The following is a 27,692-nucleotide window of genomic DNA, read 5'->3' as shown; positions in this document are numbered from 1 at the left end:
TTTGGTTATATAAATAAATCTGAACATAGTAAAAAGTGCAGAGAGCCCAACGTCACACATTTACAATGCTTGTTTTTTTTCCACTAAAAGCAATCCAAACATCAAAATTATTAAGAATACTTAAAAAAATGAAATTATCAAAAGCAGCTGCAAACTCTCACATTTGAGAAGAACCATGAAATATTTTAACTGGAAGAATTGAGTAAAAACCTATTCAAGTACTTAGTTATATACCACCACTGGCCACCAGAACTAAAAATAAATAAAAGCCATTCATTAGTAAAAGCATGTTATCGAACATGTGTGTTATCATCTGGTGTGATTGCTGCTAATGACTGAAAAACAAATAAGGAAACAATTCAAATGTTTATACTGAAAGATAATGTGGTCTGTAGTGAATTATTGCCTGGATTGTCTTAAATGGGTTTGTTTATTCATTAAATCAGGGTGAAAAGATAAAGTAATACTTGCACAAATTATACAAAACACTTTCCACTTTGACAGCAAGGTCAATAAAAAATAAATATACAATGATGCATCTTTTTTTTATAGGATCTAATTAAAGTCAACTTACTTTATTTCGCAAGGTCAGTCCATCCAGTCAATACTATTTTCCATTGAGTCCTGGATACACAATATAACATTTAATGTTCATCAAAAAGTCAGTTCAGTCTGTTGATGGTGTCCAGGTTTGAGGTCCCATCTGAAAGCCGTTAGATTACTTTGTTTCCTTGACGAACAAATGTCTGATATCATTATATGTTGATGATTTAGCTTTCAGGTAAGGGCTCCAATTGAGGAGAGTTATTATTCTTAAATGAAATACTTATTATGCCTCATGGGAGAGCAGTCACTTTAAAAGCAATTACTGGATTAGGAGACTCAGTCAAGATCACACCTAAGACAATTTTCTCCTAAGGGGGAATATAATAAAGGCTAATCTATCTATCAGTTCTGAAACACTGACTTCATGAGGTAAAGATGGATTGATTCAAATACAATGATTTCACAATTCAACTCATAAAAATAATAAAATTTGAACTACATCTTCACTGAATATCTTTGATTACTTATGAATCAAGACCTTTTGAATAAGTGCGTGGACAGGTAACCTGCAATGACTCATGTGGTAGAACTGTCCGTGGTGCTGAAATCAGGCTGCCTATTTCTCACTTATTTGGAAAGTTTAATCATTTTTTAAGACTATCAAGTATTAGTATTTTGTAGTGTGTGTGTGTTTTCTGTTATTTTTTGTGGCTTTGTTAAACAAGACTGTGCTCACTCTCAATTATTTTCTCTGTCATCAACACAGCTGACTGAATATTCTTAAGACAATAACCTCCTGAGCTAAACAGCAGCGTTGTCTGTGGGCTATAAGATGATTATAAGTGGGGTATGATCTCCCTGGTCAGTTTAAAAGGATGCACGGCTGCCTGGGTCTTTGGTCGTCTTGAATTCTCCCCATTATTTGTTCTCTGGAGCTTTGTGACTTCTCCCTTAAGCCAATTGGTTTACGCCTGGTCGGTTAGGGGCCTGATAGCAGTGCATAAAAAGGTGGTTAAACTCGGGCCTCCAGTCGGTGACCATCTATAGGAATAACAAGAATGCTGTAAATAGAAAAACTGTCATGTTTATCATGTTAATGAAAGAGTGCTATTGTTATTATAATTTTCACATCATTAAAATGTCAGCCTTAGTTGGAAAAATAAGAATCAACAGGTGAGCAACATGCTGTTCGCACCTGACTTGTGTTTCTGCAGGTGTTTCTCATTGTTCAAAGACCACAACGGATATAAAGCCATTCAGAGCCCTTGTATTGTTTTGCAGTGACTTGTTGGACTCTCACTCGTTTCTCGTTGTTTAAGTCTATCCCATAGCATGTCAAGTATCTGCATACTGATGCTGAGCTCCCCAAAAAACAGATACACAATCCACTGGCCCCTTTGTTAAAGTCATTTCATTGACTGTTGGAGGAGAAGAGAGTCACTAATACAAAAAAGTGAAAGAAGGCAACCCCGGCAACCATGATGTTGGTTATATTTGTGTAAAGGCTATCAGTGAATGAGGAGGATTAGGACGAGTTAAGGAGATTATGTCACACATTCACCATTCACCCCAGCCGGGCAGCCACCCACACACATGCACACACACTCTGAAATAACTGAAAATGTTATTGATCTGTTAGAATGTACACAGGATTTCCTATGTTTTAATCTAAGACACATTGAATCTGCTTTTTGGCATGTGTAGTGTTTCATTTCTTAAATTAATTACCAACAAAACAAGTGGTCATTTACTATTAAAATAATTATTTAAAAGTCTGGAAAATTGTGACTGTAGAACAACACACTGTCCTCTCCACTTGCTTTCTATTTATTAAGAACGTTTCGGTCAATAGACTTTCATCAGATTGCTTTTGTGTGGCCCCTTTAATAAAGGTGTATTGAAGCCTTTATTGTGAGGACTATTTATAGAAATTAAAACAAAACACGATATGTGGCCATAAACGTCCAACTGAGGACGAGGCTTTCTGTGTGTCCCTGCAGGGAAAAAGCAAAGGAATATTATAGTGATTTCTTCCTCGGGCTTGTTAGTCTCCAGCCTCGGCCGTTCAGCTAAAGGGAAGGTTGAAAGACACAACAATAGCTGATTGCAATTAACTACGCCTCTCCGCCTCGCCCTGTCCGCTTAAATCGACACTTTGTGAGTCCATATGGCCTTTAGTGTACCGTGGGAATGAACACAATTAAAAACAGAATATGGATTTCTGGAGTTACCCGGCGAAAGCGCAGCAAGCTGTCAAGGTCAGGGTGTCAGTGAGCGGCCCTCCGGACAGCCGGGCACGGGTGATGGGTGATGGGAGGTGTGCACCATAACTGTAAGTTTACCCAAGACAGTTTGTCAAATGGATTCCTTGATGTGGAGGCATCAATGCAAAAGAGATACTAATTATTTATTTTGGTACTACTCCTTATAAGTACTGTTATTATAGTGTCTATTATCAAAGTGAGTTTTTCTACACAAGATGTGATGTTTTTGTAAACTTTTATTATCTCTTTGGTGTGAAAACAACAGCGCAGGGAGAAGTCAAATGGATGAGCAATAATAAAAAGTGAGGTGATGTTGGAACTGCAGTTTAATTACTATTTTTTTTTTTATAAAGCAACAACTAAAATTTAAATATGCTTACATCTGAGTGTTCAGTGCAATGTATGCGATGTTTTTATTAATTAATTATTTTTTAATTAATTAAAAAAAGAAGCAAAAGCGAAACTTTACTAAGAGCTACGTGAGAGGTTATTATAACTGTTGTTATTGCCACCTATAGTATTTATTTGTTCATGTATATATTTCACTTAACGTTTCCTTAAGCCATGATGTTCATAATGCAGAAGAGTGTATTTTCAGATTGGATGTATAGATTGTTGTTTAATATAATGTGTCTGTCATGCAAAAAAAAAAATGTAAATACTTTTTTATTTATCATTACATCACATTCCAGGAGCCTCACAGTGCTAGGTGTATGTGCTTGTGTATATCTGTGTATTACTATCCGATTAAAGAACTCTAACATCAGACTAAACACACCATTTGATGGCAAATCCCCTGAATGGACACTTGTGAATAAGCCAAAAATAACAGGCTACACACGTGCAACAGGTTGAAAAACACTGTGATTAGTGAAGCTCAAAATCTGCTTTAAATTAACACAATGACAAAAGAAAAGACAACTTGCTGACATGCAACAACCTTAGAACATTTTAATTATTCTTTAGCAGTTGTAATATGTGATCATATAAAAAGAAATCCAATAAATCATTATTGTAGCCAAAACAAAAACTATTTTATCCTCAGCTCTTTGACAATTGTGCCTGATCAGCGTCTATAGTTGGCCAACACATTGCCAAGCACTTATCCATGAATCTTAAGGACTGCATGTGTAACCAGACACACTTATGAAGGAAATGAGGAGCATTGACCCTTTTTTCTATGTCGGAGCCTCATAACAACCCCACCCCTCTCCTAGCCTCTTAGTGATCAAACAATATAACTAAGCATTCCTGATACTGCTTATGCTCATAACTGCAAGTTTTCTGCAGCAACGTCTTCTATTCAGCTCTATTTGTTGCTTTATTTCTAATATGCAATGCGATGTGATATTTGGAATTGTGTTTTTAGATAAAGTGTCTATTGTGATTATTATTAATGCTTAAGTCTTTTGTGTCGGTATTTTGGGAGTATTGCCGCGTAAATGAATGAATCTGGAGCTAAAACAAATCAAATGTGGCAGAAGGAATGCGTGCAACACGTGTTTTTTTTTTCTCGCTTGCAATGCCTGTTGATCCATGAGCAAGGCACTGCCCATCACTTCACACGATCACTCACACACACACACACACACACACACACACACACACACACACACACACACACACACACACACACACACACACACACACACACACACACACACACACACACACACACACACACACACTCGCTCACTAGCCAGTGACGTCAGGTTGGAGTAGAAAGCCAAGTGGATGAAGGAAGTGGAGATCTCCACCCTCCAGCCTCCCCCTGACACTTCTCATAAATATTACCACGGCTTATTTGAGGATCTCGCACCACAAAGTCACATCGCGTAGGCTACTGGTTTGAACAAGCTTGCACCTGTCAGAATATCCGAAATTAGATTGTTTTTCTCTCTTTCCACACCGGGTTTGACGCCGTCGGATGAGCTCCAGGCTACGTTTTTCCAACTCCAACTTTATGCACCGGCTGGAGAGCTGCTGTCGCCGTTCACCGCTCTCTAGAGTCCGGTTCTCCTCCCGTACAGGGACCCTGCACAACCGGAGGCGAAGCTTGTCCGATACAATGTGCAAGTGTGTGTCTTAATTGTTGCTCGTCGGTCGGAGATCTACTCTGTCAAGTTGGGCAACTCGGGACTTTGACTCGCCGATCTCATAGCCGCTGGTAAAGACGTGAAGGAAAGAGTTTGATTGTTTGTTTGTTTTTTTGTCAGAAGAGAAAGAAGAAAAAAAAAAGGACAATTTTCATTCTCAACTTTGTTATTAAGTCGAGTGTCCATGATGAGCAAACCCGCCGGCTCAACAAGTGGCTGTCTGGATATTCTGAATGTCAAATCAAGTAAGTGTGCTTCTCTTTCCTGATGCTGATACTGAGTACAAGGTCTCTGTAATGGGACTTTCTCTGACATGAACTGTAAAACATGAACATAAAGCATGCTGCCCACTGACTGCGGTTCGCTCCTCTCTCCTCACAGAAACGTGAGTAGATCCGGGGAATAGCCGAGTCCACTCACACAGTTGGCTGTAAACTTGTGTCCATGGCCGACACTTAAAGCGGCCTCAGTTTGACATTTCTTATGTCGTAAACATACTTTCAATTAAGTTGACCAAAGTTTTTTTCAAAAGGAAAATAAATGATTCCCCTCCTGAGAATATTCCTCCTGCGTCCAGATGTCACTTGTTGCTTGAAACTTCATTTTCAGCAACTTCTGTAAAAGAGTATAGAGCGAGATATTGTATCAATGATAATATACGGTTTTAAAGTTTGTATTATAGATTATTCGCGTACTGCATTGATGGTTTGCTATTTTAGATGAATTAATTAACAGTGCTTATCTCTCTGCTACCGTGCATTTCTGTCCTACTGTAAAAAAAACAAAACTAAAAAACTAAAAAAAACTAATTTATATATTAATTCAAAATGAGTTCAGTGGTTTTGAATAAAATTGTTGAGTATTTTTCCTGTGGTATAGAATATTTTCTAGTGGTTTAAGGTTTGAGATTAAATTGAATATGTTTGAACATTTGCAGTTATCTCTCTATTAGGCCTGACAATAACCCTAAAATTAAATCGCAGTTAGATTATAATATAGGCCTAAAGTAAAGATTATTGTTGTGTTTAAAAAGAGAGGGCATTTCTATTAATTGTACATTTGTGTGTTTCTTTCACTATCGTTTACCTTGTTCACACGTGTTATTCACGTCAAACTGTTGCTTCTGTTGTTTTTATCCTGCAAATGCTTAAACGTATTCAGATTTTATTGATAATAAAAAACATGTTTAAAATCACAATAAAAAAAGAACATTACGATACTGTCACCTCGGTTCTCATGCCCACTTTATGGGTGGTCAGTAAAAACATTTCCTGCAAACTTTATTCCCAGTTCTTTTGGCCTTGATGGTGATTACGTTAATAGAATATGCCATATATCTTCTAGCAATTACTCAACACAATGGAGACGAATTGGACCCCCACAGCGGGAAATTAAATACATGTCCCCCCTTCACAACACAATTATGCGTCATTTTATTTAATTGATTCTCAGCAATCTACAGTTTAAATAAAATTTAAAAAAATGAGTTTATCTTTGGGAGATTTGGGGCACGTTCGTTCATCTTCAATTTAAATATGCTCAAAACTTTTTTATTTTGGGGGTTGCGCAAATGAACTTGACTTTGGGTTCATGAAATATCTGTTAATCTGTAATTTACTCCAAAAACTACAGTCAACATTTTTATTTTTCATTCAAAAAATGATGGATTCCACTTGGCCTATAGACAACTAAAAGTGGGGATATAATTTATTATAACCTACAGCAGTTAGATTTTGTATAATTACTCCCGTGATGAGAAGATGACTTTTAACAGGCCAAATGAACTCTTTCAAGACATAAACGCCACATAAAAGTATGTTCTCTCCATTTTATTGCAATTACACGGTTGTAGCCAACAGTTAAATAGCCAACACGGCCTTCTGATTCTTAATAATCTGGCAATTGAAGCCTTATAACTCTCCTCCTGAAGTCATTGTTTTTTCTGCTCAGTAGTTATTCCCATGCTACCCTTTTTGACGGGTCACTGGTGAATCAATGAGCAGGTGGCAAAACGTCAGTGTAATTACATAGACGGCTTTTCCCTCCAGAATAAAAAAGACTCTCTCATTTACATACAAATATACTTCTTTTTAGTAGATTTGAATACAAAATCTTAACACAAAAAAATCACATTTTTTCATCTACACCGGGGTCGATTTACATACACTTCATTTGAGTTGGTGAAACGAGTTGGTGCGCATTATTCTCATGGTGCAGTGTCACTCCCTAATCCCGGGGCCTATAGACCTGCGGGATAAAGCAGCTGTCGAGTCCCATTATGAAGGGGAGTTGGCAGCTTGTCGAGATCCAGGCAGTCAGACGAGGTTCAATGGGGGAAAATCATTAAGTTAACACTTTCCCCTAATGTCTCCATTGTGCGCCCTCAGGCCATTGTTTTAGAGAGCTCAGATATGACGCTTCCCACCGGACTTTATTCTTCAAATGTGCGCCGTGAATTCCCATGCTCGCTGTCCAGTGTGTGTGTGTGTGTGTGTGTGTGTGTGTGTGTGTGTGTGTGTGTGTGTGTGTGTGTGTGTGTGTGTGTGTGTGATTATGTGTGTTTTGTGGGGTTGTCGGACAAAAACAAGTAATTTGTAGGACAATTTGTCCATAGCTCCACCGTTTAAAACGTCTAAATACTGTTCGTCCACATTGCCAATTTAAGCAGCTGGACTAACTTTTCTGATTTACACAACTCAGTGTAGCAACCGCTTTCTCAAGTTTTGTATCAACTTTGGAAATTGTTGTTGCAATTTATCCAGATGTTCAATATTCTCTATAAGCAATAAGCACAGTTCGACATGACATTTTATTAATTTAAATGGAAGCTGAGTAAATATATTTGAATGGTATTTTAATGGAAATGTGGGCCTTTTCCAGGTCGGATTCTGGACATCCCATGCAAAGTGTGTGGAGACCGCAGCTCGGGGAAACACTACGGTGTTTACGCCTGCGACGGCTGCTCGGGATTCTTCAAGAGGAGCATCCGCAGAAACAGGACGTACGTCTGTAAATCTGGCTCTCAGGTTAGGCCTCCTCCTTATTTCTTATTTCTCCTAATTTAACTCACATAGGCTGCGTTAACCTCTTTTCCACACAGGTCTGTGTGGCAAAGGTGCAAACTCTGAAAGTTAGTATATTTTAGATCATGTCGTTATGCTTTATGTTGGGGAGAAATAAGCAAGTTGCAGAGATACAAGCAATAACAGGAAATTGTAGTGATCTTCGGCTAATAATTCAGTCAGTGATATTTTATCAGTAATCTACTTGTATAAAGATAGATTTGTATTCTCATTGTTATTAGAAGCAGGATTTAAGTGGCATGACGTTCCTGTTCCTCATCCAAAATACATCAGCTTTACGCATTTTACGCACAGCTTCTATTTGTTTTTCCTTCTAGCGTCGTGTTAAATCTCACCTGATGAGCCTAATTGTGTCATGCCTGGACCATTTAGTATTGAAGCTAAACACCACGCTGCTATAACATACCAGGTGTAATCCAATCTAATGGGATGACTCGAAGGCGAGGCTTTAGGCAGCAGAGGGCGGGATAGAGTATTATCCTCCGGGACGAGGAGCAGGTCGATAACGACAAGATAATAGCACGATCTCTCACCTGAGACTGGCCTCCCAGGAAGATAATAGCAAGAAGCCTTCGGTCGTGCTGGATGAGAGAAATTCAACTGATGGCTGTTTCTCTTTCTCTCTCTCTCTCTCTCTCTCTCTACAGGGTGGCTGTCCCGTGGACAAAACTCACAGGAACCAGTGCCGAGCGTGCCGTTTGAAAAAGTGTCTAGAAGTGAACATGAATAAAGACGGTAAATGGGTTTAATTGAATTATCACTTTGACCACATACACACCATGCAGTGGCGCTTGTTTTGGAAGGGGGGGAAATCCGGATGGAAAAGTGTATTAATGCTATTTATGAGGGCTGAAAAAAGTAACAGGTTGATAACAAGGTTACTTTATCTTTTCATGTTGTTTTAAACTGGATGTCATTACACTCTGTGGGAGCATTTATAGAGTATATCTTATTATAGACAATTATTTGTTTCTTTCACACGAAAGAAATATGAACTTTGACTCATTAATTTCAGGAACTGTTATCTTTACTTCATTAAAATAAACTAGTGACTATAGTCTATGAACATATGTATCAACTGAAAACAAACCAGTCACTCCAGCAGAGGTCATTCCTTCACTCTGTCCTCGCTGTCTCGTTTCACAGCCGTCCAGCACGAGAGGGGTCCCCGGACGTCCACCATCCGCAAACAAGTCGCCCTCTATTTCCGAGGCCACAAAGAGGTCAATGGGTCGTCGACCCATTTCCCGGGATCCTCTCTGGCCGGCCCTCCCTTCTTCACCACGGTGACGCAACTGGAGCCTCACAACCTGGAGATGAGCGCAGTGGCCACCACACCGGAGAGACAGGCCATCGTGGGTCTGGCACAGCCAACCCCGAAGGTATATTTTGTATGTTTCTTTCTTTTCTTCCAGCATTAAATAGCTATACGTTCTTCTTATCTTATAAATTGGTTTTCTACCTCCAAATAATTTGTTACCATCAATCTGTAGTTTTTAACTTGACATTTATAGCATTTAATGACATTTTTTTGAATTAGCAGAATATACAATTACCTTAATGGATGCTGATACTCAGTGTATATATGTATTATAGGATTACAGTTTTCTCCTTAAGGGTTAGAAGTTGAAATTCTTGTCCCGATTAAGCAGCAAATCCGCCTATTTCTTACAGTAAATCCACCTCTAATAAGTAACACTAATAAGGTGCTGGGGCTTGGAATTTGACCTTTGTTGTTAACAACTCTGTGAACTGTGTTTCACTGTAACATGAACTGATACATGATGGTGATGACAGTCTCTTTCACTGCTTCCAGTATCCCCATGAAGTCAGCGGCACTCCCATGTACCTCTACGAGGTGGCGACCGAGTCTGTGTGCGAGTCCGCGGCGCGCCTCCTCTTCATGAGCATCAAGTGGGCCAAGAGTGTCCCCGCATTCTCCACCCTCCCTTTATCCGACCAGGTAAGGTTATCCAACATATTGTTTTAATATATTTCAGTTTAATCATCTTACTTCAAATGATGTTAAAAAGCTGGGGCTTTCACGAGCATTACCAAACGAACTTTCCTATGCGCAATAGAAGCAAATATCCACTACTATCGCATTGGTACCTTACAAGATTAAAAAAAAAAAAGGCTGTAAATCCAATCAATCAATCAATCAATCAATCAATCAATCAATCAATCAATCAATCAATCAATCAATTACATTACATTACAGTCATTTAGCAGACGCTTTTATCCAAAGCGACTTACAGTAAGTGTATTCAACATAGGTATTCAAGAGAACTACTAGTCACCAGAAGTCATAAGTGCATCAATCAATCAATCAATCAATCAATCAATCAATCAATCAATCAATCAATCAATCAATCAATCAATCAATCAATCAATCAATCAATCAATCAATCAATCAATCAATCAATCAATCAATCAATCAATCTCTCCATCGTGGTGTGAAGTTTAACACAACTATGCCTCTTTGCAGCTGATTCTGTTGGAGGACGCTTGGAGGGAGCTGTTTGTTCTGGGCATTGCGCAATGGGCCATCCCGGTGGACTCTTCTACTCTTCTTGCTGTTTCTGGTACGTAACAGATGGCTTATCTGACTACAGACTGACACAATCAGTCAGTGGATGATTATAATGTCGTCCTGCATAATGACATTTGTCTTCATATTTATTCGCAGGAATGAACACCGAAAACACAGAGTCTCAGCGGATGAATAAGATCATGTCTGAGATACAAGCACTTCAGGAGGTGGTCACCAGATTCAGACAGATGCGTCTCGATGCAACAGAGTTCGCCTGTTTGAAATGTATCGTGACATTTAAAGCCGGTGAGTGCTGCTTGTTTTAATGGCTAATTTACATTTTTTTTTATCATTTAAATCACCTAAAGTGCCCTGAAGCTTCTGCAGCCTAAACTCATTTCTGGAGAATAAGACCTACATTTCTTTTTTACCAATGAATGCATGTCACTATTCCTGTAATATGACACCTAATTGAAATCTGAAACCCTTCCTCTGTCTTATAGTTCCGACGCATGGCAACACTGAGTTAAGAGGTTTCCGCAACGCCAGCGCCATTGCTGCACTACAAGTTACATACACACCAGGTAGGAGAACCCATTCACTCACTCTCAACAGTTACATCTCTCTCAACAGTTACATACACCAGGTAGGAGAACAACAGTTACATTCATTCACTCACTCTCAACAGTTACATACACACCAGGTAGGAGAACCCATTCACTCTCTCTCAACAGTTACATACACACCAGGTAGGAGAACCCATTCACTCTCTCTCAACAGTTACATACACACCAGGTAGGAGAACCCATTCACTCACTCTCAACAGTTACATACACACCAGGTAGGAGAACCCATTCACTCACTCTCAACAGTTACATACACACCAGGTAGGAGAACCCATTCACTCACTCTCCACAGTTACATACACACCAGGTAGGAGAACCCATTCACTCTCTCTCCACAGTTACATACACACCAGGTAGGAGAACCCATTCACTCACTCTCAACAGTTACTCACACAGTTACATACACACCAGGTAGGAGAACCCATTCACTCACTCTCAACAGTTACATACACACCAGGTAGGAGAACCCATTCACTCTCTCTCCACAGTTACATACACACCAGGTAGGAGAACCCATTCACTCTCTCTCCATCACGTCTCACGCCCATGTTTAACCGTCTCCTGCGGGTATTAGCAGCCAGATTCATTATAAAGCTAATAAGGCAATAAGCCAGTGTAATTGCGCACAGGTGCGATGGCTGAACCTCGTTTTTTAATTAGCAGCTATTTGTATCACAGGTGTGCGTTAATTGGATATGCTTTGTCACAGACTGTGCACATAGAACCGGAGAGAGAGAGAGAGAGAGAGAGAGAGAGAGAGAGAGAGAGAGAGAGAGAGAGAGAGAGGCTGTTTTGTTGACCCTCAGTGGTGTGTTGTTTTTCCAGATACCCGACTCAGCCGTGTCGCTTCGGAAAGCTGCTCCTGCTCCTGCCGGCGCTCCGCTCGGTGGGCCCGTCCACCATAGAGGAGGTGTTCTTCAAGAAGACCATCGGCAACGTGCCCATCACCAGGCTCCTCTCCGACATGTACAAGTCCAGCGATATATGAATTCTCGGCATCTGGGAAAAAAGGACTTGAGCTGAAGGCCCCCAGAGACCCACACAGCAGTGGACAGAATGTCAAATCACAACAGGTGTAACCGTGGGGAAGAAGCCTATAGGCTCTGACTGCAACACAGCCGGGATTCACCAAGTAGCCTGTTAACAGTTGCTCTAGTTAAAGAATAGCCTGTAACTTTCATTAGGATGGCCTGTGTGATACTGGTGTGGGCACAGTGTTTAAATATCGCCTGAAGACTCTGGAGAGCATCTGCCAAGTATGTTTGTCAAAGAAATGTTATATATTAAGAAGTTTTTCGAGTTTCTGTGAGACCAATGAGCTTGACGACCAATTCAGTCTTTTATTGCTGTGATCAATCCCAATGGAGGAAACCAAAAAAAAAACACAAAAAAAACAAACGGGAAAAAACCGATGACGCATGCGTAATGGAGGATGTGAATCGCTGTCCCTCGATCTGGTGCTGAAACCAAACGCACGGGGCAAAGAGGAAGAGGTCGAACTCTGTGAAGAATTAGGGGTACTTTTAAAGGATATGCTTGCATTGCCTCCTGACTGTAAAACTACATTCATCTGAAGATGGTGTTTGTATTTAAGTGGTAACTGTCATGTTTGTGTTGGTGCGTCCTGTTTGAGGCTGTTTTAGGTCGACTTTTGTGAAGTTAGGCACTAACACTGGATAAAAATATTCAGCACTTGGAAATGTTTTGTGGCCTGTGATGTTTTTATTCTGTTGTAAATATTTGGAGTTATAACTATTTAGAGTTGTAACTGAGAGAATAAAAGACACTGAATTAAACTGCTTTCAAATAACCTAGATATAAAACTAACCAGCTGAAACATAATGGTCAATGATGGTGATGTTCTTCTCAGATCTAAATGTGGTTATCAATGTAATGTACATTTCCCAAAAAATCCTAGTAACACTATATTGGAAGAGTAAAAAAACACATGCATGTGTAGCTGATAATGAATGGATGATGATTCAATGTGAGATATATCATGTATAAGAAATGATCAAGGCACTATGAGTTTATGCAACTAAGGATTGTCCTTTTAAAATTTGTTGCTACATTAATTTATGCCACCAAATTAGCTGGAACCAAGTAACATTAACACAAATAAAGTGATAACCAAGTGTAAATAGTTAATGTTCATTCACCAAAAGTATGAGTATGAAGTACAGAACAAGTATTTTTTTGCGTTCAGAAAGGCCCTCTGGATTCAAGTTAATTTAACATTAACAATTACTATTTATTATCCTCAAAGTCTGACTTGATCATGACACATCTTGAATTAATCCATGCATTAAATGATCAAGAGTCATTCATTACTTAGGGATTACCTATGCATGTGTTGCACCCTTATTATAATCGGTTACTGATTCCCCTTTAGAAGTAGCCTACTCTATTCTAAATGAACACTCAGGACAGTTTAAAATAAACTCCTAGTGGCAATATGCCTCAACTTTTTTGTGATGAAAATGACAGATTATGTATTTATTGAATAAGTATTGTAATAATACATTTGGGGTTAGCTGTAATAGTTGTGGCAAGCTTGCTTGTTTGAAAGGTCAACAGTCCAAATCAACAAATGTAATTATGCATGGAGACATTTCACCTATTTTATTGGAAAATCTTCAAAATAAACAAAAATGGCACAGCAGTATACAAATCTCAAAATGCATATAGCCAGTAGAAATACTGCAGTTCCCTCTGTGTAAATTACTTCTTTCGTATTAGAAAATCATTGTGATAACTGGGCAGGTGCTGGTCGATATACACACATGCTTCCTTTTTAAGAGAGGATCAACTTAGTGTGATTTGAAAATCAAGGCCCATCAAATATATGTGCTTGTGTGTGTGTGTGTGTGTGTGTGTGTTAAGTTGGTAATTATGGTGCCCAACATGCCAGTATTGAATATATATATATATCTATCTATATATATATAGATATATATATTCGAGATTGGAAACTCTGTGGGTTTTACTCAAGAGCTTTGCATACATAGAACGCTCATTAAATGTTACGATATAAATGAATATATTCAAGACATAGTTAAATGATAAATACATAATTTGTCCATGTAAGTGGCATTTCCAGACATAAAAAGAAATTACTATAAATTACTGTCAACCACAGTTATGTGTCGAACATTCTTGACTCCAATTAGAAAGTGAAAACAAACATTGATAAGGGTCACTAATTAAACTGAAGGAAGTGAACAATATTACTTTGGAGGGCGCGGAAAGGGGAAGTTGGCATTGCAATGTTTATTGTCTGAGAGAAACCTGAAGCAGTGAAGAGAGCTTTGGGTTGTCGGGCCAAGCTGGACTGAGCAGGGCCGAGTCAGACCAGGCCAAGCAGAGCCATCTTTATTTTCTTTCAGGCTTGTCTGATTTTGGATGGGGTGTAGTTCTTGTCCAAAGACTCGTCCTGTAGAAACATGTGCAGGCATCGTTCGTTCTGAGCTAGAGGGTGACCTGCCACTCTGAAACACACAAGAGAAAAAGGCAGGTTGGAAACCTGAGTGAGAAGTTCAGGGACGAGGCTTGGTGACATGGAGACACGAATGTTCCTTTGGACACACATGAACGAGCAGAACAGGCAGAGATCAACTGGGGGCATTGGACTGCTGGATTCGAAAATCAGAGCATAGATTCAACTAGTAGCTAATGGTATTAGCGTAGCTAACAGTGTAAACAACAGTTGGTAGCTCCTGCTTTATCAGCTGTAACTGCTGTATAAGGGCAGTGCAGAGTGAGTTGGGGGGGGGGCTTCAGCTTGCCAGTGAGACACGCTCACATGCACTCAAAGCACAAAAAAGCTTGAATTAGAAAAAAAAACAGACTGATTTGCTTGCCAAAAGCTGCACAATGAAACAACCATCTCAAACATTTACCAATGTTTCATATCTACATGACACAATAAATACACCTAACTGCATGTTGCTCTGACACAAGTTCTAATTTATGCCTAGTTTCATCCTGTCATATAAAGAAAAAAATATCTCAAAAATGATGCTATTATAAGCTCCCACCCTTAAAAAGATTAAAAACGGTAGCCCACTTTGAAGAAAATCGTGTTTTTTTGGTCCTTTTTGCCTTTATTTGATCGCTGACAGTGTAGATATACACCGTGTCCTGATTCCATACTACATGGTAATTGTTGATAGTATTGCATTTGCAGTTTTATTATACAATACATGAACATTATTTTTCGTAAATGATACTGCCAATTAATGTTCCTCCAAAACTGAAATAGTTATTTCTATTTTCTAAACTGCTCGTGCTGTTTCACCAACAACAACCAGCATCAGCTATTATCTTTAATTATCTCCATTTCCTTTGTGCAAAAGCATTGTGGGAGAATAACGTCACAGTCAAAAATAAAGGGTTTTGGGCATACTGGACCTTTGTTGCTCGTCATTCCTCTTATATCCTGGCGTTACTCTAGTGTCTCGATAATAACATTAACAACTACTAGACAGGAAAAACTCAAAAGTGTTGGTTTTTAGAATGGATTTAGGACAGAGCTATAAAAGGTCTCTAGTTGGACAGGGGATGTTGTGATTACAGTTGTGATTACAGTCTAGTTAATGGTGATAAAGCCTGAATGATGGTCTGAACCACCGTGTCACTGGTGAATAGTTTCACTGACATTTTGAAAACTTTGACCAAACATACTGATAAGCAGTACAGGGCCCGAACTGTAGATTTCACTTGTGTCAAAGTCATACACATAACTTAAGGTAAGTTTTTCATGAGGCTTTGGTGAATGTTTTTTTCCCCCCACACATCTACCTTTATTATCCTATGACTTACCTAAGTTAATCTGCACTTTCTAACCTCTTCATTACAGCTGTATGTTATCACGAAATCTTGAAAATACTTTATTGGGACTGTTTTCCTCTGTTAAAGCCACTTTGACATTATACCTCCCTGAATGTCCCTTCAGATGACGCAAAAGTAGCTTAACGAGAACAAGCCAGTGCACCTGAGACCCTAAAAACATCCAATTTTTTCCAAACGGTAAATTTCTCAGAACAGATCAACAAGATGACATTGTACACATGCATCCATCTTAACCTGTAACGGGAAATATTTTAGACAATTAAGCGGCCGAGGGGAAGCATTGACAGGTCTAATAGCAGGACAATCACTGCAGAGATCGTACCTGCTCCCCGACATACCCTGTTTAATGGGTTTTGGAAATGGAGACGTTGACATTGAGGACAAGGTTCAGCTGAAGCATGTTAAAATGTCAAGGCACTGCTTGCTTTTTGAAGTGGGGATGTAAGTTGTTGTTCCGTACCTGAAGCATGAATTATGTTTGACTAGCCTAATCAAAAACTGATGGTTATCGCCTCTCCTCCCTCTCACTTGTTTCACAGCGACAATCATGTTTACCATTCCAAAAGATTTCCTCTTCACAATGCTCTCAATCACAGATTAAACAAAGCTGCCAGCCACATCGGGCAGTATTAAGTCTGAACAATGATATGATCAACAGCAGTGTTTCATTCATAGGAAACAAGGAGAGGGGGGCCTTAATTACTAAAGCATTCTCATCTTCTTTAAAAAACATATTTATGGATTTTAATTTCCTCAACTGTCTTTGAGCACTTAATATTCCAAAAGGAAACATTGATGCATTTGCACATGAAACAGAGATAATGGCCAAGTCTGCAATCAAAGCAAATAATTACAATCACACTGTAACTTTTATTGTTCCGCAGCTGAAAATGAGGACATACTGGATCAAAAATAAGCAGAGGTACACACGCGATCCAACGGAACCACGCGCTGTAATTTGAGCTGCAATTATCATAAATTACACATCAACAATAAAACAAATGTGGGAAAAATTATGTTGTGGGGGTGCACACTTGAGTCCTCTTTGGTTGTTCTTGTCCTTTGCAAGGTAATTATAAAAGAGAATTAAGGAGGATAGTGAGGAAAAAGACCGGTTCAGTTTGTTAACAATGTGGAGAGAAGTGAAAAAGTTGAATCCACTTATTGCAAGTGTTTCATTGTCCTTGAGAGTAAAAAAAGAATAGCTCACTAAGGCAAGAGCTGCAAAACAACTGCAGCTACAAAAGGAAAAAAAAAAATGTAATAAAAGAAGATTCAATTAAAAACTCATGGCAAAGTAGTGGAGGAACGGAGGAAGACTGTGAAGATGTGGAAAGGCTTACTTGTTGAGAAACTGCTCCAGAGACTGTCGCCTCTCTTCTATGAAAGAGTCGTCAAATATCCCATCATCCCCTCGAAACGGAAGCTGCCGGAAAAGAGCTTTTCCTGGGAGAGGTGGGACGACCACCTGCGATAAAAGACCATCCACAGAAAATCATACAAGGCATATATTACTTATTAATGATGATATAGTACAATCAACAGAGTAAAACGTTTTGAATGATGATCATGGACTGAAATAATCTTGTGAGAACATTTTTATGAGCCATTTCTGAGTCTTAAAAATCAGACAGGACAAAGAACACGGAGCCAATTTAGATCTTTAACAAACTAGCAAAAATCTTTTAACAACTTTCTCTCCCATCCAAAAACATTGCACATGTGATCAACGTCATATGCTGATTTGATAGGCCAACTACTCAAGAGCCTTTGTGTTGAGTTCACCTCAATGGCTCACCTTGCTCTCCCTCTCCAGCTCCGCTCTGAGCCACTCAAAGTCGCTGTACCGCCTCCGTACACTAGACTCCTTCAGCTTGAAGATGGGTAGGTTGGTCTGTGGACACACACACACACACACACACACACACACACACACACACACACACACACACACACACACACACACACACACACACACACACACACACACACACACACACACACACACACACACACACACACACACACGGTTGGCAAATTGTTAAATAGCTGTCTCTTTTAAGTGTTGCCAGGATTTACGGATTAACTCTCCTTTAACCATTAACAAGAAATGACAGAGATGGTCTTAATTTCTGGGACCTCACATTTATCCAGTGCTTTAAATCCCATTCAGGAACATGGAGTGTGTGTACACACTTTTTAAAATCTGCTGTAGTGTACGTATGGCTGCAATAGACCTACTAGGGCTTAAATATTAATTGTTTCATCCTAAGACATTAAATAATGTTTCCTTGTTTTGTCTGACCAGACATTCACAATGATATAACAAAGAGAAACCAGAAAGTTTTGGGGCATTTGTGCTTGATAAATTACAGGGAACATTGCTGATTCAAGCGAAACGTGTCACATCGCAGTGAGCAAGGAGCTCCGGTAACACAGAGGGAAGTAAAACATTTCTCTTTGGTCCAATAATCAATTAATAAAATTGCTGCTTTAACTTTTATGTTCATTAACGAATCATCAACAAATGTTTCAGCATCTAGCTATATATGTACAGTATAAATAGTTTTTCCTTGCCACACTACTTTCCTTTAGAGCTGAAACAATTATTTGCTTCTATGATGAACAAAAAACACACACATACATACACACACACATATATATATATATATATATATATATATATATATATATATATATATATATATATATATATATATATTTCTTTATCCCTTCATTGTTGAGGTCATTTTTTAAACATCAGTTGCTTCCATTTTCTCAATCCTGATGTCGAGTAAAAGTAAAAAGACACAATATACCAAATATTGAAAATTTCCCTTATGTTTTGCTCACCAAGGTTTATCGCACTCCAATTTTTTTGCCATTTTCATTCTTGTACACCAAAGCGCAGATGTGTGTATAATTCTAAACTGCTGTTGACAAGCACTTGAAAGTGAATTTCATATTAGAAGGGCAAGATGTTTCGACATTGACAGAACATTGAGCAAACAGCACATTACAGCACAATGCCAAACCTCTTCAACAGTCCTGACAGCACATGGCCATCGTATGACAATGCACAAACAAGGGGGGGGAGAGTGAATGAGCATTTCATTGGCAGGCCACATTCACAGAAGGTCAGAATTCATGGAAGGAGGAATCACAAGAGCAAAGCAATTGAGCAAGTAGGTGCAGCATGAATACAGTGTGAGCTGCAGACTGATCGATGAGCAGACGACTGACTGTGTGCAGTAAAGGAGTGGAGTTAACTAGAAGGCTGAGTAAATGGCTGAACAAAAGAGAGAGGGGAGGGGGGTGTACGTGGTCATAAAGGAAGAGCAGAAAAACTAGAAGGGGTTGGGAGCTTCATCTGGTCTGTGCAGGACTAATTGAGGAGGAGGGAGAGCAGGAGTGGTCTTTTCACTCTCATGGTCTCTCCCATTCAGTCTTTTTCCTCTTTATTTCCCTTGCTCTGTGATAATAAGTCAGATTTTTTCTGCCCTTGAGACTCCTCTTGTGGTGTTTCAATGGGGGAAAATGCAGGCATTTGTTTTCTTCCCTCTTTGCTCCGTCCTCTCTTCAGTCAAAAATTATGGATCCTACCCAGATTTGGTTGGAAAGAGCAAACTCGTTTGCAAAATTTTAGGTAACGACAATGAGAGCTGCCTTACAACCGACTGATTAAATGTTTGACTGTAAAACAAATCTTAATTCATTGAAAGATAATCCTGGTTTATGTCACAGGTGCCACACTATTATAAAAGCCTTGCTAAAACTAATGCAGTGCAACAGTCCTGCGATAAATATAATTTGGAGGATTTAGTTTGTGGTGTCTAAAATTGCATTGCGTTGTTTCGACAGGTGTTTCTATTATTTTGTCCACTCCATTTAGTCAATGAGAATAGGCTCAATAACAGACACACCTCTCTGTAAAATGTAAAGTTCAACAGTACCACAAACTACATCCTTCTACTACTGCTATTATTACAACCTTTATAAAAGTTTGGATTTATTGCAGGCCTGTTGTATTATTGCGATATTATAAGCTGGGTGTTCCTAATAAAGTGGCAGCATTACTTTTACTTTAGATAACGACATAATTAGGGATTGGATTAGCACATAGACTGTTTGAGATCGTTTTTTTCAAACAGCAGACTGTTCATACACTGACTTCACTAACAGTTAGATTCAGGTGTGTAGAGGTTTGTTTAAAAGATAACTCTCTAACTGTGTACATCAAATATGTATTTATTTTAAATATTGTACATGGTGTTTCTATGAGATTTAGTTTGACAGAGAAAGAGGTGTTAGAGTGTGAACACTCTAAATGAAATGTAGTTCGCACAGGAATAAGTCGTTATTTCTATTTTGCTTTGTGTGGTTGTGATTTGAAAGCTGATAATTATGTTTCCCTTGTATGTGATACCACCTGATTTCAAAATCTGCTTTCCAAACTCTTTAGTTAATTAGGCCCTAACTTCAGTGCTTACTGTTTCACTCCGACCCTGTGACACAAGCTCTGTTTTTAACGACCACCACCAGCCTCGTGGCTATTCTCCCCCCCCCCCCCAAAAAACCATTTAGTATCTGGTATCTTTTTGTGAATTTTGCATCTTTCCCACCGTGTTTTCATGTGACTCACCAGCCCTGAAAACCTCCCTTTCCCCACTTATTTCAAGTTCTCCTCAGGTGAAGTTGTCAATGCGCCCCTCACTCCTTCTCTTTCTCAGGTCACAGGAGAAGTGGATAATCTTAGCTTTATCACCCCGGTGCTCTAGCATTAACTCCACTCTCCTCTCACCGTGGCCTGTCCCCGCTGCGTCATGTTACCTCACAGCATGGAGCGCCGCAAAGTTAATCCCCACCACAACAGATCACAGTTACAGGTAATCTGCCACCGCCGTGACTCTAATCCCATCATGTGCACACAGAAAACACTTAACCACGCGCAAGCACACACTCACGTACATGAAGAATGCACGCACAGGTGTTAAGTTTGAGGTTTGACCAGTCACACAGTTAACAATGTAAATATAATAGCCCATGGCATTCAAGCCTGTTTATGCACACACAGTCGAACACGGACTAGTCGCCTCCACACAATGAAGCTAGCAGTGAGAGTGTAAGGAAAGAAAGTCACCTGGCCTTTCAATCCTCTCGCCCTCTCAAACCCTGTGATTAAGAGATTGGCCTCGCAGGACAAGGGGAGGAATGAAAATGACAGAACTGAAAAATGAGAGGTCTCACACACTCTTTCTCTCACACACACACACACACACACACACACACACACACACACACACACACACACACACACACACACACACACACACACACACACACACACACACACACACACACACACACACACACACACACACACACACACAAAGAGGAAGAGGCGGTGCGTGAGAGCTCTACAAGTCAAAGATAAGGTTTCCCTGGCATCTTTTTTCTTCATGGCTGGTGAAAGGTTAGGGCCCGGGTGTCTCAATTTACTGGCCCCTGCACTGATTGGGAGGTGGAACCAGCCCACCTCCAGCGGGTCTTAGCATTTATTTAATTGTCTAAAAAGGCACACTTTGCCTCTATCACTTTCTACGGGAGAGAATAAAACATAAAAGAGGAAGGTCAGGACAGTGAAAGACAATAAGTTAGCTGAAGGGACAAAAAAAAAAATGCAAACTTAGAGAAAGACAAAAAAAACAAATAATGAATTAATGGTCATGTTATAAGCAGGTTTTTTTTTGTTTTTTTTATTAAAAAAGGACAATAAAGCTACATGTACATCTTTCAAAATAAACCTTCTAGCTTCACTTTCCATTAGGAGTGTACAAGGTAAAAATCTACGCTCCATAGGGAGAGCATGCGATTCATAATGTGTGGGATACAATACCTTAGGCTCATTGAAAATGGGTTGAAAAGAGGCAGAACCCTTAAAAAACAGCAAGACAGAAAGAGGGGAGAGATGGGACAAAGATCACTCATCTCCTGAGAGAACAGTTCAAGGCCACCATGCATTAGCTTTTAGCAGGATGGATTAAGTCAAGTTTGAGTGTGTGCATCCTAAACCTCCCCCATGCCCTCTTCTTATCCCTCCCATATACTCTCCTTTCAGAATAATAGCATAAAAAATGGCAACATAATACCGTCTCATTGCATCATATTCCAAAAAAGAAAAAAAAGAAAAGACAGGGAACAAAAGCGTTGGGGCTTGGTCTTTTGCTCTCGCCTCTCCATGTACACTCTCACTCGTTCACTCGCTCGGCGGCCCCTGCGGCCTGACAGCCTACCCTCTCTCCGACTCGCCTAGCTGGCAAAAAGCTGCTTTGTTGCCATAGTATCAACTCCCACTTTTGATACTGTCATTTCAAGTAGGATATGGTAGCCTTGATACAATATGTTCCCTATTTCCATTAAAATAGTTGTCGAAGAGGATGCTGTAGACTTTGGATTACACTTGACTGTGCCTGACAAGCGCCCCCCCACACACACACCCACTCCCCATCTCTCCCCATTTTATTAATGACCAAAGGCCCCCCGCCCCATAGCCCAAATGGAAAAGAGAAAGAAAGAGAGAGGGAGAAGCAAAGGGAGAAGAGAAGAGGAGGGGTAGAAGACTGAGTGAGAGTGAGCGACAGAGCCGTAAGAGGCCTTTTATGTACTCCTATCCATAAACAAAGTGAGATCCCAAAGTTTGCGCCCCTGAATGTGCTCTCTGGATGAGATGGGAACCAACTAAATACAAGAAATTTTGATAATACCCAACAACCCCTCCTTCCCCTCACACACACACCAACTCCAACCCCTTGTTTGCTGAGGGTCCAAACAAATACAGTATGCTGCTTTAGGGGGGTCCTCTCAAACCAGAAACCACAAAGACACAAACCACAAAAAACATTAAAGTGATATGATAGGACTCAGCAGAATAACTCCATTAGGAACATGACAAATATGTGAAAAGGCAGAAAAGAAAGAACGCCAAACCTTACGGCTTCCTGTGGTCTATAAGCCATTTAAAAAAACTACGCTTGAAATGAAGGGATTTAGGTGAGAACAAAAATCCATTGTTTCTTCACGACTCTGGACATTACAAGTCTGCTCAGGCAAAAGGAGATATCCGCCTCCTTTCACTACAAACTTAGCTTCCGCTTCTTTAAAAACCTGACTGAAATAAGTAGATTGATCCCATTGATTTCTCGACACCAAATGAAGGCCTAATTGTCAACAAGTGACGGTGTAACCTGCCTCCCAGCCACTGCAACCAGTTGGTTTCTCACATGATAACCCAGTCTTTATAAAAGTTTGTTTTACCACTAACTTGATGAACATTCAGATGCTGACAATGAGTCACAAGCCAAATGCATTAGCTGACATTCCATTAATTAGAGTCAAAGCAAACTTTATATCATTTCATAGCACGAATAAACCCCCGCTCTGGTGTTTCCACTATAGATTAAACCTTATATAGTTATCAAAGGGGCTTCAGTAACACATTATGTACTAGGCAACTGACTGCACACAGCTGGGAGTGAAACGGGATAAGTGGGCAATGTGATGAAGGCTGGTGAGGGGGTGGCTTTCTGCCCTCCCATGGGTGGGGGGCGGGGGGTAAGGATGGGGAATAAACTCCAGCTCCCCCACACCCTGGCCTGTTTCATTCTTCTCTTCTCTCAATGAGGGGATTAGGCAGACTCTCTCAGTGCGGCCACAAGGGCTCTCTCGATTTCGAGGTGGATAGCAGGATAGCAGTGGGAACAGGAGACAAGGGAACGAGTTATAAACAGAAACTGTCCAGCATAATGATGTGATAGAATTAAAGTTTCTAAATATTACAAGTAAGATAGAAACCAAAAAAAAGCAAAGCGTATAGTCTATGCATTCCAGGCCGAGGCATTGTGGCTAACACTCTTAAGATGCTGGAGATGGAGTAAAATGCTTCTAAAGAAAGCTGAAGAAAGGAGAAGGAGAGATGCAAAGCAAAGTTGACACCACGTTTGTTGAGAAGTGAGGGATGCGCCGCTTCTTCTGTGGTCTTATGCAAAGCAGGGTCACACAGGGCTATGAGGTGCACAATAATGGTGATTACACGCATATGCTAATTATTACACGCTAATCAAGTACAGTAGCCTTATATTCGACGCTAATGCCTGGAGACGGCTTCTCTTCCCTCAACCCATTTCTTTAAGGTAAAGCGAAACTATAAATACTTTAGAGCTGCTCACCAATCTAAATACGTCAGGCCACTAACCACAGGGGTGTCAGTCAACTGAAATGACAATTTAAAGATAAGAGATTGGGCAATCAGATGTAATTAGTGACTGCCTGACGGTTTCAGACTCTCTATAAAGCCTGCATATTAAAATGGCATACAGTAGAGTCTGGAATGGCTTCATTTATGCAGCATTGTATTTGGTGACAGATATGATGGAAAATGAAACGTGCTAATGTCATTGATTTTTTTTTGGTCCTGAAAATGGTGCCATTATAAAGAGTATAATACCAGTTTCTCGTGTGTTTGTGTTGGCAACCTATTGGATAAAGACTCTTAAAGCTGATCATATTATCATATACTGAGCACTGAAACAATGCCTTTTTTTAAGATTGACAATTCGTATTGGCCTTAGAAACAGCAGGTAAAAAAAACTCTCAGTCCAAGGTCCTCAAAGTTGCCTTGCTCTGGGGCTTTCAAACATATGACACAGTAGTCATCAGCACACTGAGTTTGCCTTGTTGTCATTGAACTGTGGATGTTCAAACTTTTTCGTTGCCCTATACACAGGATGTCTTGTTCATTTGGGTTACGTTTGAACATCTACAGTTCAATGACAACTGATCAAACTCCTATCTGCTGATAGAGACTGTTTGATAATGTCAAAAGCTGCGAAACATGTGGGTAACTGGACCTTGAGAGTTTTTTTTCTGTCAATTATACAGTATAATCATTGACACATGAAACCACTCAAAAAATACTTTGATCTGTGTTTTCCAATGGACAAAATTGTCTAACCACTAGTCTCCTCCCTGATTGCTCAATAGTGCCAAACCTCTGGACAGTGTTAGCCAATAGTCTAACACGTAACACAAGCATTCAAACCCACATGCTTCTCCCTAGGAATTAACACTATTACTTCCCCCAACTCTTACTCTTACTTTTTTTATCCAAAGCTTTTTTATGTTTGGTAGTATTCTCTTCTTTTTCTATGCAAGTTATACATGTTTTTACAAGTCTTATGTGTCCACTGCACAAATGAAGTTCCTCATGGAAATGTAGGTATTTTGAATTAAATTGACATCTTGACAAACTGCAAAACTATGGATTGGCAGGAGCTAAGGAGAAAACTATTTCTTCTCCACTACAAATTCTTTAGAAGAGCAGGAGGAAGGAAATGTGTTGAGGGGGTAGGGATTGACTGGAAGGATCTGGCAGCATACTACATCCTGCCTACAGCTCCAGAAAAGCTGACTTGCTGAGTTATGTTCCCCTTTGGCCCGATACTATGGATGACTTTTGATGACTAACCAGTAAAGTCAGGACAAACTAAAGCATTGTGAAACCTACCAACATCTCCACTAAAATAATATCAGTGCATGTATATGGAAGGAGCAAGCAGAGCATTTGGTCACACAGGCCTTTTAAGGCTGGTCAATAAGTGTAACCAATCCTCTTATCTGTTCTTTGCAGTCAGAAAATGGGGTGTGGCTGGAGTTCAACTCTGAACTGTTAAACTTTTAGGAGGAGTCATTTCATCACCGCTTATTCAGCTTGCTGCATGGGTTATATAACCTTTATTTGAAGCCTTGTGACTTCTCTGGATTGATAAAACAGCTGCACTGTGGAAAAACACTTGAGCCGAATGTAAACAAATCCCCTTCTTTAGCAGAGCGATAACAACATGTGTGTTACCAGTGAATCCCTTTATAGGCAGGAACTTGTACTTGTTAACATTGGTGTACAAATATCTCGAGTATCTAAAAAGGTTAAGTGAAACAACAGCAGTAACTCAGGTCAACTCGTTAGCTTGATGTCAGCGAGCAGACCAGTGTTAGCTAGTTTAACGAGATGCTAGCTACTAGCCCGCCTGCTAACGCTGGCTAGCTCGTTTGGCACCACACGCCTACTCTCTGTATATACACCTTTTACACATGTAGATGCCTGTGTCATTAGTGTGTGCTCGTCTTCTTGACAGCGGTGGATCTGATGTCAAGAAGTCACCACTTTCTTTGACTCCAGAAAAGACGCTAGGTGCCTCAGGTAGCTAGCCTGAAGCTAACGTCATTAGCACTCGCTCCTGCAGGCTCACCTTCAGTCTGACTTCATACGTGGTATATCTGGTCCTGCCCACCCCGATGGTCTCAGGGTTGCTCACATCAATCTCTAGAAAATTACTCGGAGGTCCATAAGCGTCATTTAAGTTCTGAGGCTTAGAGAAGAGCCTTCTTGTGTCAGCTATGGTATCAGCCATTTCTCCCCCGTCCTTCGAGCAGCTGGAATTGTCCGTTAAGTTAGCCACAATACAAATATTCACATCCGGTTTGTCACCTTCAGAATAAAACATGTGGTGTATGTTATCTCCGCTTTATGAGAAATAAAGACGAAAAGCTGCATCATATCGGGGAAATGTCTGTACTTTCTTATACTATATATTTAAATATGTACTTTTTCACGCGATTAAATTGCTAACACATCTAAAAAAACCTAAGAGTAACTTTTATTTTGAAGGCAAATTACTTTACTTCCGATACTGCTCCGTGTCTGACTATCGAGAGCTTGGCGGTCCAGCGTGCTGCACTTCCGATCAGCTGAGGTTCACCTGACGCGGCTCGGCCAACAGCCGCTCGGTTTGTTTACAACCCGTGAGCGGGCACATTGGACCTAATCACGATTTTGGAGGATATACAGTACCAGTCAAAAGTTTGGACACACCTTCTCATTCAATGGTTTTTATTTTTATTTTTTTTTTTTATTTTTTTCTACATTGTAGATTAATATTGAAGACATCCAAACTATGAAGGAACACATATGGAATTATGTGGTAAACAAACAAATGCTCAACAAACCAGAATATGTTTTATATTTTAGATTCTTCAAAGTAGTTGAATGAGAAGGTGTGTCCAAACTTTTGACTGGTACTGAGCATGTAGTTTTTGTCTGTAATAAAAAAATGAATGAAAACCTGCAAATGTCAGAGCCAGAGAGCATTGACAGTGACACATAAAGAAAATAACTTCTAACTAAATACAGTACCAGTCAAAAGTTTGGACACACCTTCTCATTCAATGGTTTTTATTTATTTTTAATTTATTTTTTTCTACATTGTAGATTAATATTGAAGACATCCAAACTATGAAGGAACACATATGGAATTATGTGGTAAACAAACAAATGCTCAACAAACCAGAATATGTTTTATATTTTAGATTCTTCAAAGTAGTTGAATGAGAAAGTGTGTCCAAACTTTTGACTGGTACTGTACATATTTATTTTCCAAGTAACCGACACATTTATGGGTTATTTTACAACTGTTTTTTATTTGTTTGTCATTTATTTAGCTATTATATGGCGGATTAAGTCCTGATAGTTTACGTGCTTGAATTTAAATAAATATATATGAAGTTTGTTTCCATCTGATTAAACCTCCTCAAGACTTCCATGTGTGTCATGTGGTTTCTAGTTGTCAAGTGATTGTCAA

The 27,692-nt window shown here is 39.7% G+C and overlaps 2 protein-coding genes across 2 annotated transcripts; one reads left to right on the top strand and one right to left on the bottom strand.

Annotated features, from left to right (window-relative positions):
- Window positions 1-5,090: 5,090 nt before the first annotated feature.
- On the top strand, window positions 5,091-12,136 carry nr2e1 (nuclear receptor subfamily 2, group E, member 1). The gene is made up of 10 exons (XM_054618921.1): window positions 5,091-5,151; window positions 7,787-7,932; window positions 8,637-8,724; window positions 9,136-9,371; window positions 9,806-9,952; window positions 10,478-10,574; window positions 10,679-10,828; window positions 11,026-11,090; window positions 11,176-11,225; window positions 11,974-12,136. Exons 1-10 carry the CDS (start codon window positions 5,091-5,093, stop codon window positions 12,134-12,136), a joined length of 1,203 nt encoding a protein of 400 aa, XP_054474896.1.
- Window positions 12,137-13,755: 1,619 nt separating this feature from the next.
- Window positions 13,756-26,500, bottom strand: snx3 (sorting nexin 3). The gene is made up of 4 exons (XM_054618719.1): window positions 26,304-26,500; window positions 17,798-17,893; window positions 17,343-17,467; window positions 13,756-14,636 (listed from the first exon to the last, which is right to left on the bottom strand). The coding sequence occupies exons 1-4, from the start codon at window positions 26,463-26,465 to the stop codon at window positions 14,531-14,533; spliced, it is 489 nt and encodes a 162-aa protein (XP_054474694.1). The 5' UTR covers window positions 26,466-26,500; the 3' UTR covers window positions 13,756-14,530.
- Window positions 26,501-27,692: the final 1,192 nt, after the last annotated feature.

Source organism: Anoplopoma fimbria, chromosome 18, assembly GCF_027596085.1.
Source record: "Anoplopoma fimbria isolate UVic2021 breed Golden Eagle Sablefish chromosome 18, Afim_UVic_2022, whole genome shotgun sequence".
NCBI classification, from domain to species: domain Eukaryota; kingdom Metazoa; phylum Chordata; class Actinopteri; order Perciformes; family Anoplopomatidae; genus Anoplopoma; species Anoplopoma fimbria.
Note: the sequence above shows the minus strand (reverse complement) of the source record. Positions and strands in the feature narration are given on the sequence as shown.